General features: G+C 43.7%; 1 protein-coding gene across 1 annotated transcript in view; it reads right to left on the minus strand.

Moving 5' to 3' along the window:
• Nucleotides 1-10,852, minus strand: part of ATM (ATM serine/threonine kinase) — a 74,160-nt gene extending 63,308 nt beyond the window's left edge. Inside the window, exons 1-5 of the mRNA XM_069883448.1 lie at nucleotides 10,787-10,852; nucleotides 8,383-8,484; nucleotides 8,187-8,299; nucleotides 6,553-6,698; nucleotides 6,010-6,174 (exon numbers count right to left, since the gene is read on the minus strand). Coding sequence (XP_069739549.1) covers nucleotides 6,010-6,174; nucleotides 6,553-6,698; nucleotides 8,187-8,299; nucleotides 8,383-8,454 — 496 coding nt within the window. The 5' untranslated portion in view covers nucleotides 8,455-8,484; nucleotides 10,787-10,852. The remainder of the gene's footprint in view (nucleotides 1-6,009; nucleotides 6,175-6,552; nucleotides 6,699-8,186; nucleotides 8,300-8,382; nucleotides 8,485-10,786) is intronic.
• Between the last annotated feature and the right edge of the window lie 19 nt (nucleotides 10,853-10,871).

Below are 10,871 nucleotides of genomic sequence, written 5' to 3' on the forward strand. Positions count from 1 at the left end.
GTCTCTTCCAACTTGGTTATTCTATGATTCTATGTATATTACAGAGGATTCCATAAGAAATGCTTGAAGCAAAATATTGCATTAAACACACAGAAACCACCATTCCGAATTAGCTGCATGTTGTTATTCACAAAAGTCAACTGGGGAAAAAAAAATAAAACGTGGTCTTGTCTATACTGGAATTCACATTCATTCTGAGCTGGGATACAACTAGCTTTGTGTTACACTGAGCAAAGCAACCACAGTCACAAAATCAACTTTCACAATTACTTCCACCTTCAGCTTCTACTCTGCACTGATTGCGCAGCACGGGGGGCTCCATGTGTTGCAGAATACACGATAAAAGTACTCAGAACAAACTTACAGCCACACGTACATTAACAAAGATTTTGGTGCAGCAGGAATAGGTAAACTGAGCAGAACAGTTGGTAAGGAGGCTTCCTGTATTTCCATCACATGCAGTTCAGCTTCTTCACTACAGCCCACAAATCAACACATCCCTGGCTTTGCAATCATTTACAAGTTCTCCTAAGGAAAGGCCCCTTCTTCAGATTTTTGCTTTCTTTTCTCAATCCTGTTTAGGAATAATCACACTGTCCTTCCATCAGCATCATACAAATCATCAAATCATGGTAGCACATTACTGATCCAGCCATCACCATCAGTCTAACACGACACATACAAAAGCCTGGCTGCCGTTTCATTTATGCCACCTACAAGTGACATGATACTCAGACCACCAAAGGACAACATCCACTGCAAAGAACTGCACTGATTCAGTCCTGTGATCTTGGCAGCAGCTCTTCTGGGACAACATTTTGAATGAATGGACATGCACCTCTCAGGCCTCCTTTTCTCTAAGCAAAAATATAGGTAGAATGAATTTTAGGGAATTCCAGCCACTATGACTACTTTAGCTCCAGCAGGACTTATAATGCCACCTTCACCAGTTATGGAGTCCTCAACATAAGAAGGATATGGAGCTGTTGGAACAGGTCCAGAGGAGACTATATAGAGTATCAGAGGGCTGGAGCACCTCCCATACAAGGAGAGGCTGAAAGAGTTGGGCTTGTTCAGCCTGGAGCTCCAAGGAGATCTTATAGCAACCTCCCAGTGCCTGAAAGGGGCTACAAGAAAGCTGGGGAGGGACTGTTCACAAAGGCTTGTAGAGATAGGACAAGGGGCAATGGGTGTAAACTGGAGAGGAGCAGATTTAGGCTAGACATAAAGAAGAATTTCTTCACTATGAGGTTGGTGAGACACTGGCACAGGTTGCCCAAGAAGCTGTTGCTGCCCCATCCCTGGAGGTGTTCAAGGCCAGGTTGGATGGGGCCTTGGGCAGCCTGGTCTGGTGGGATGTCCCTGTGCATGGCAGGGGGGTTGGAACTAGATGGACTTTGAGGTCCCTTCCAACCCAAACTATTCTATGATCCTATATTACTGGGTCACAAAACGTCAGTGACCACAGTGCCTGAGCCTGGTTTAACAGTGCCCCTTCTGCATAAAGACAGGAAGTAAAATGTGCCTCAGTGAGTTCTCAACACTCTCAGAACAGTGGACCCTACAAAATTGTAAGTGCACTGCAGCTCAGGATCACAACAGCTCACAGTCAATGCTCCCTGTCCCTGCAGGAGATTCTTATACTGGGACCTCCTCAGGCTGGGAAGGCCAATGGGGTCTACTGAAAATGAACAAACTCTGGTTAATCTGGCTGAAATACAAGAGCAGGCACAATGCCTCCTATCTCCACGGAGAAAAGCCATAATGGTCTCTAGATTCTGCTGTCATGCCTTATCCTCCATGCTCCATTTAGACACCAGAATAGAGACTTTGTCGACCAGTCCCCTGCACAAGCTGCTGGAAGAGTTGAAAACCCCTTCACTGCTGGGCTGAGGCTCCTCTTCTTTCTCCAAGTCCAACTGCTTGCACAACCAGTCATTATTTAAGAGCACGGTCTACTGTATTTTTGTGCTGGAACTGGTATTCCTAGCATCTCCCTAGTGCTTCATGTTCCTAAGCCTCTGTCAAGCCTCATCTAAGCGAGCCGTAAGTCCCGTCTACGAAGCTTTACGATCCTCTCAAACACAGCTTTCATGCTGTTGCAGCACCATCACAGTGTTGCAGCACCATCTCTGGGATGCCTGCAACAATGAGGGGACAACAGTGAGAGTGAAGAGGTAGAGGAAAGCAACTGCTGTGGCATCCTCCTTTGAAAAGTCAGTCTGTTGGTCATTGAATATACATGATAATGCACGGTTCTGTTGTTTACTCACTGCCATCTTTCCCACCGTTCTTAGGGCATCAAGGACACAGCTTTTGGTAGGTGGCAGTAATACTGGGATAGATCCAGTTCTGCCTTAATTCATAGACAAGCAAAATCAAGCTCTGGAAACCCTAAGATTTGCTAAATGGGTGGCACGGCAAATACAGCATCTGGACATTTAGATTAAGGAAGACACAGTGTAATTTGTTAGGCAGCAACAGTGAAAGAGGCCTCCTTTGCAGCATCAGTTTCTCCTGTTTTGGTGACTGGTGTTTACTGGAAGATGGATGGAGCGTCTTCTGCTGCTTTCAGTGCCTCAAGTGGGTACTGGATGAGGTCTTTTGAGCGCTTATGGACTATTTCATCCATTTTTGCTGTGAATGTGCTCTGAACAAAGGAATTACTTTCCTAGATGAAGGAACAGTTTAGGCTTGCATCCTACAGAGATCACACAAACTGCCCACATCAGTAATCAGCTACCTGGAATTTCTGCTGATGCAAAAGTTTACTAGTATGTCTTGGATGAAGACTTGGCATGCCATGATCCTCAGAAGCAACAGCATTAGCAAGAGGAATGGAACATCCTTTTCATCCTTTCTCCCTGTTGGTGAGCCCCTAAGTTATAGACTAACCGATGAATTAGAGTGCTTCTCAACTCTACGTATTGTATGCTTATGAACTGCCAGTGCCATGAAACACAAGTCACCGTTTAGCACCACTCAGGCTCACTGTATTAGAACATTCCTGACTGGTAGAGGTTAAAGGAGCAAGACAGCTCCTCCGTACACCTGAACATGCAGCCTTGGTATTATGCTTATGGGTGTGTGTGGCAAGGGGTCGTCACCACAACCGCCTGCCACCTCACTCGAAACCACACATGCTAAATAAATGGTAACCTTTAACCCACTGTCATGGTTTACACAGAATCACAGAATCACAGAACAACCAGGTTGGAAGAGACCCACCAGATCATCGAGTCCAACCGTTCCTATCAAACACTAAACCATATCCCTCAGCACCTCGTCAGGACAGACTAAATGCGCATGTTAATTTGCGTATTTATTGCCTCAGAAACTATTACATAAACAGAATACTATAAAGCTGCAGAAAAATTGTACTCTGTCCTTCCCCTCTCCTTGCTGACAAGAGCAGTGGTTGACAGGGGTCAGCAGCAGCAGAGTGTTAAGCGTGCAGGTTCTGGCTATGAGGCCCGTCCCAGGCATCTCTGGAGGTCCTCCACAGTCTAAAGGCAGAACCATGCTGACACATCACCACTCCTCTGCCCCTTCAAGCAGAAGGCAGATGAGTTTTAAGAGGTGGAGAGCATCTTCCAGATTGCTTTGTGTTTACCGGTCAGTGGAGTGCTCCAAGTTGCTTTTCACAGAATCACACAATAGTTACTTCCAGTTACTGGTACTGGAAGGTCACTATAAAGTCCCCTCAGAGCCTTCTCTTCTCCAGGCTGAACAAGCCCAACTTTCTCAGCCTGTCCTCATATGGAAGGTGCTCCAGCCCTCAGATCATCTTTGTAGCCCTCCTCTAGACCCATTCCAACAGCTCTATATACTTCTTACATTACGGATTCCAGAACTGGACACGGTACTCCAGACAAGGCCTAACAAGAGAGGAACAGAGGGGCAGAATCACTTCCCCTGATCTGCTGGCCACGCTTCTTTTGATGCAGCCCACGATATGGTCAGCCTTCTAGGCTGCGAGCGCACTTTGCCGGCTCACGTCAAACTTCTCACCAACCAGCACGCCCAAGTCCTTCTCCGCAGGGCAGCTCTTAGTCACATCATTCCCCCATTGTGTACTGAAATTGGGGATTGCCCAGACCCAGGTGTAGGATCTTGCACTTGGCCTTGTTGAACCTCAAGAGGTTCTCACAGGCCCACTTTCTCCAGCCTGTCCAGGTCCCTCTGGATGACATCCTGTCCTTCTGGTGTGGCAACTGGACCACTCAGCTTGGTGTCATCTGCCAACTTGCTGAGGGTGCACTCAATCTCACTGTCAATGTCATTGATGAAGATGTTAAACAGCACTGGTTCCAGTACGGATGCCCGAGGGACACCACTTGTCATGGATCTGCATCTGTATATCAAGCTGTTGACCGTTACTTTCTGAATACAACCATGCAACCAATTTCTTATCCACTGTAATGTCCACCCATCAAATCTATATCTCTGCAATTTAGAGAGAAGGATGTTGTGGGGTACCGTGCCAAAGGCTTTACAGAAGTCCAGACAGATCCCACACATTGGTTTTCCTGTGTCAACTGCTGTGGTTACCCCATCATAGAAAACCACTTTTCATTGAATGATATAGCGAGTCATTGGATCATTTAAGCATGCTCAGCCATGAGATGAGATCAGCTAGTGTTGTTAGATCACTCATTCTTGTGTGAACTCGGTTCTGCTATTTCTGCCAGTTATGTCATTTCTTTCCCTGAAACATCTGCCTAACTGTGCTTTATCTGACAAAAAATTACATTCCTAACACCCACTAGGCAGCGTTAAGGTGCAATCAACTAAAAAAAGGTTATAATACACAAAGGTCCAATACACTTCCTTTAATAAAAACAACTTGTTTCTCTTAATGGATTTAAGTCTGACTTCCTCTAGATTTATGGCCTTCGGTCCCTGCTTCACTTCATTAATTAAATTCTACTGTGCCCCTTATTATCTCATGTTAAAATTTCTTCTGTCACATTTCCAGTTTTCATCCATACACTAAAAGACTCGGCCAGCTTCCATGTTCCTAAACTGCCTAACTACCAAACAGCAACTCCCATAGGCTCCTCGCACAACCTGTACGTTCCCTTCCAGCGACACTCAGTCTCATTTGCCCTTCTCTGCCTTCTTCAATATATTCATAACCCCTGCCTTCTTTCCCCATTCCATACCTACCTACCCTCCGCTGTACTCAGTTCTTCAGATGCCATTCCTGTTCGTTGCTTTGAAGTTTTGCTTCCAGCCTCCCTATCCAATTGGACCCTGCCATCACATTCTGCTCCAACCTGCATGCTGATAGCCCTTTTGTTTTCCACTCTCCTCATTGGCTCCTAGTCTCAGGCAGCTTTCCCATATATTTCCAGCTTCCCCTCCAATCATCACCTTCCAGTCCTTTCTCCATAGCCAAATGGGACCAATTTCTTTAACTTCTGAAATCTCACCCTTGGGCTCTCTAATCACCCAGCCACATTTCCCAACCTGAATGGTTCCATTTTAGTCACACTGCTTTGCCAGCCTCCAGCAGGTTTGTTTTGCCTCCCGTTCCACTCCCAGTAAAACTTAAAACTTTCTCAGTTTTTCTTTATGTGCAATACGTGCCTCTAACAGCAGTGACTCCATGCTTTTTTAGGACCTTCATAAGCCAACAAAACCCAGATAACAAAGTTTACCAGTAATACATTAACTGTATCGAAACTGTACCAGACAATACCTAATAATATGCAAACAATTGCATACTAACAACAGTTTTACTGAGGCTATTAAGCCTCCATGCATACATAACCTGACTGTATATATGTTTCAGTAAGCAACAGACAAACAGCATGTAGAAATTAAAAAATCAATTCCTAGTGGCTGCTGCTTTTTTATTTCAACTGTAAGCCTTCAAGACTGATACTGTTTTACTCCATGCTTTGTGTAGTATCTCACACAACAGGGCATCAAACAAATTAAAATGCACCTAAACATGCTTCTAGAATAGGAAAAGACATTTGTGAGCAGAGTTAAAAATATTACCTGACCATTGCTTCTGGGATATCTCACACCAGTATTTCCTTACTGAAAGGATATCTTTTAGCAGTATACTACTACAGTCAGATCCGTAAGCAGCACAACTTGTTTGCTCTCTTATAATTTCCATTACGTACATCAGAAGTTCCTGACATTTCAGTCTGGGTCCTCCTACATGAAGAAACAACATGAGACTGTAATTAACCCAAAGTGTGCCCAATACATTTGGAATCGTTTGTAAACATTTACTTAGAAACAAACAAAAGCCCTACAGTTCAGAAACAGTTCTGTTAGGCATCATCTCCTTAAACCGTTCATAAGAAATTACTTATGACAGGATTTATCAGTTATGTACACATAACTGTGAACATTAACAGGGTCAGAGAAGGAGCACAAATCACTGATTCACATGAAGATATGTAAGTTGAAAACATCTGGAAGTGAGCAAGATGAACCCTACCCTCGTAAATTAATTCAGAGCGAAAATTCAAAGTTTAATGCAAAGCACCAAAACAAAGCAGTAATTCTATATGAATAGATATTACTAACTTTTATTAGCACATCTGATGAAATATTTGACCAAACTTCCAACTTCTTGCATCTTTTTCTGTCTCATAGTTTGGGTTGAAGCAGATGCATTTGGTTTTGTCAGCTGCAGGTTTTTCATTTCTTTCTGGAAATACTTCTGCAAGACGCTACAAAAATAAAGAGGTATTAAACAAGGAGCTGCATATTTAAGACTAAAGCAAAATAGGTAAATGTTGGTTTAGCCTAAAATGTCAGTGCTTGTTCTTCTCATAGTTCTAATTATCAAAGACTAAAAATGGCTGAAATATATTACAATCTAAACATAACAGAAATAATCCACAAAAGGAGCTATTAGTTTTAAAGATAATCCAGAAGCAACTTGAACAGGCACCAAACTTTCCTTTAAACTTTGCATAATGCTAAGCATGCAATTTATAATTAGGAAAAAAAGCAACGCTATGTCTTTTTATTTATACTGCAACATTAGAAAACAAAATAATAAGTACACTTCATTGTTTTTATTGGGGAAAATCTTCAAGCCTTATTTCTCAATCATTGAAAATTGTCATATAAATTAGATTTTAAATCTAAGAATAGCTTAAACTTTTCACTGGCTTTGTCACTTTAGTTTGTGTCCTGTTATTTGTATTCAGTTTAGAGTCTCTATTTTTGCACTCCTGCTAAGATGCTATTGGCTGTCTCAAAAGCAACATATAAAAATCTACCAAACCCTTTGTATAATATTTTTGGTACAGCTATGAAACAAGAACTATTCCAATGCTGTCTAATTAAAAATCATAATGGAAAGCTGACCAGGCACCAGCCTGTGAAAACTAATACCTCAGACAGACTTTTAACATGAAATATAACGCTGCTCCCAGCCGCTCTAAGAACTTATTACACTCATGCTTAGTTCACTCCTGTAATACACTTAAGTAGATTTTATCAAAGATGGGCCTCTACAAACCTCAGCACAATACACAGTCCTTCTATTGTTTTTTGAAGAACTCAGTATCACAAAAAAACTCCAATGAGCTATCTATAACCTATCTATCACCTATATATAACTATACATTGAAAATCAGATGCAGAAGGTAATTATCAATAAAAGAAAGTAAACATTATTTATGCAAGGAAAATTGACTACCCAGTTAATGATTGGTTTCCTGGCAGTTACATGTATTCATTCACATTCAGCTGGCTGTCAAACAACACTCCCAGGTCCTTCTCTTCCAGGCAGCTTTCCAGCCACTCTTCCCCAAGCCTGTAGCGCTGCACGGGGTTGTTGTGTCTGCACTTGCCTCATCCTGTTGGTCTCAGCCCATCAATCCAGCCTGTTCAGATCCCTCTGTAGAGCCTCCCCACCCTCAAGCAGATTGACACTACCTCCCAGCTTAAGTGGCATCCGTGAACTTACTAAGGGTACATAGAACCCCCTCATCCAGGTCATTCATAAGAAGTGGACCCAGCACTGAGCCCTGGGGGACACCACTTGTGACCACCCTCCAATTGGATTTAACAGTATGAAAGACTTTACTAAAGTCTAGGTACACTATACCCATAGCCTTTCCCTCATCCATTCAGCAGGTAACCTTGTCACAGAAGGAGATCAGGTTCATTTGGCAGGACCAAACAAAGAAAAACACTGAAATTACCTAAATACAGCATCCCAGTTGACTTGTTTTCCTTGTTTAGAATCAGAATTTCGGTCCAGCTGCAGAATGGTTTCAGAATCACGGAGAAGTCGCTTGAAATTTTCAATTTCCTTCTGAAAATGTATTTCAAGAAAAAGAATTAATGATTCCATTCATTGATAATTGAAGCTGACACTCCAAAAAATACATTTGTTACCCTTCGCTCCAAAGCTTTCTCATTCTCAAGGCGACGACAACAAACGAGCAGATCGTGTAATGCAAGACTCATGGTTCAGTTTAACAGAAGAGTCACTCGTATCTGCAGAAGAAAAGGATAAAACTAATTATTTTATTTAAGACAGAGCCAAGTCAATCAGTCCAAGACTGCAGCAAGGCCTAATATCAAGAATGTAGTCAGTTCCAAATCAATAGTTGCAGACAGTAACAGCAAAGACCCACTTCATGCCACTCTGACTTGCTCCTTTATTATGAGTGATAACAGATTAGTCAGATAATACTGAGCAAAATTATAATAAGATTAAAATAACACAGGGCCAAATACACCCAAGCAAACAGCACTAACTTTCAGAGCTAGATGTTAACAGCAAGGGTCTTAACCTGATGCTGCCAGAAGGTAGCACTTCATAAACTCTCTTCCTCTCTCACATCCTACGTTTTCATAGGTATTCACTACTGCATGGACAAATAAACTCTCTTCCTCTCTCACACCCTACATTTTCATAGGTATTCACTATCACATTGACAAATCCCTCTGGACTCAACATGTCAAAGGATGTTCAAGTATCAATAATAAGACGAAACAACTTTTTCCTTCTGTGATCACTGAAAATTATGCCTCATCTCCTTCAGCAAAGGTAGGAATTAGCTACCTACAATGTCCCAACAATGTCATTGTATACAACAGAGCAGGCAGAACGCAGTACTGATCTGCTGGAGGAAAAAAAAACCAACACACTAACAAAAAACCCAAACCAGCCATTTCAGCTACATTTAGATGCAATACAGGTTATTTTTCTCTAGCTGCAGTATCTAAACAGAACAAACCTTATCCAGACACTAAGAAAAACTCCACGTTTATCTAAGATTCTTCTGGAAAAGTCAGTCTGTGTATGACCAACTATGTCTACATGTAGTAAAGCTCTTTCAAAGAAGGTAAGGAGCCCACCACAAAACTCAAACTGACAGCAACAATTAATTTCAAGCTGTTCCCTATCTCTTTACAACTTGATACCCTGCAGTAAGCAATGTAGCCCACCTCATGTGTGAAATCCAACATTTAAATTCGTAGAATCCTAAAATGGTTTGGGTTGGAAGGGACTAATAAAAGAAGTAGGTGCTATTACAAAAAGTGAAATATTTTTTATTTAAGCTAAAGTTTCACCTGAGAAATTGTAATTTCTTTTTTTTTTTAGTTGGAAATTTAGGCAGAATGTCCCTCTGATAGCATGTTTCCTTTCAAGCAGTGTTTTTTCCAGACACTGTTCATTCTTTGACGACGAGGTATGATCTATGCCGAACAGATGTCTCTGCTTCTCTAATCACCTGCTTGCGGTGCTTCCCTGTCTCAAATGCAAGGTCAAGCAGAGCTGGAGCCAGTTCCAAACTAGCAAGAGTTTTGACTGCTGTTAAGTTCATTAAAATTAGTCCTTAGAAAGTAATAGCACATGCTTAAGATTTATGGGAAAGTTTATACATATGCACATAAGTGGGAAATACATCCTGTAACCAGCTCTTGTCTCTCTGCACATGATTGATGAAGACCACTCCCTACTGTTGCCCAGGCCTGATGAAGGATCCTTGCTTCCTAGAACTTCGAAAAAAGAGTTTATTTGCTGACATTTTCAGCATCGGGACCTTAAGGATCATCCAGCTCCACCCTATCTGCCGTGGGCAGGGACACCTCCCACTACACCAGGCACACACCGAGGCAAAACAAACAAATCTGAGAGGTGCCTGCGAGTGGCTGCAGGAGCGCTGAGGAGGGCGATTAGCCCCAGCCCCTCGCCCAAAGCCCCTCACCTCGCGGGCAATGGGGCCAAGAACGGGGTTTGCCACCATCCCGCAAGGACCTGAGACCGGAGAACGGGAAGAAAGGAGGGAGGGAAGGAGAAAGGAGGGAGGAGGAAGGGAAGGAAGGAGGGAGAGAGGGAAGGAGGGAGGGAGGGAAGGAGGGAGGGAGGGAAGGAGGGAGGGAGGGAGAAGACGAGGGAGAAGAGGGAGAGAAGGGGAAAAGGGAAGGAAGGAGGAAGAGGAAGGGAGGAGGAAGAGGAAGGGAGGAGGAAGAGGAAGGGAGGAGGAAGAGGAAGGGAGGAGGAAGAGGAAGGGAGGAGGAAGAGGAAGGGAGGAGGAAGAGGAAGGGAGGAAAGAGAAGGAAGGAAGGATGGAGAAGAGGAAGGAAGAAAGGAAGAACGGGAAAGAGGAAAGGGGGAGTGGGGAGAGGGGTGGTAGAAGAGAGAGAAGGAGGTGGAATGGGGGAAAAGCAGGAAAAGCGGAGGCAAGCGGAGACAAAAGAATGAGAAAGGGGGGAGAAGGATGAGAAAGCGGAGGAGAAGGGGCGGCCGGGGCAGGGAGGGGCGGCAGCCGCCGCGGAGCGGTCCCACCTCCGCTCGGGCCGCTCTCCTCCCGGCGGCGCGGGGCGCACGTGGGCGCCGCGGGCACAACCCGGAAGCGGAGGCGCCGCCGCGC

This window comes from Phaenicophaeus curvirostris, chromosome 1 (assembly GCF_032191515.1).
Source record: "Phaenicophaeus curvirostris isolate KB17595 chromosome 1, BPBGC_Pcur_1.0, whole genome shotgun sequence".
NCBI lineage: Eukaryota > Metazoa > Chordata > Aves > Cuculiformes > Cuculidae > Phaenicophaeus > Phaenicophaeus curvirostris.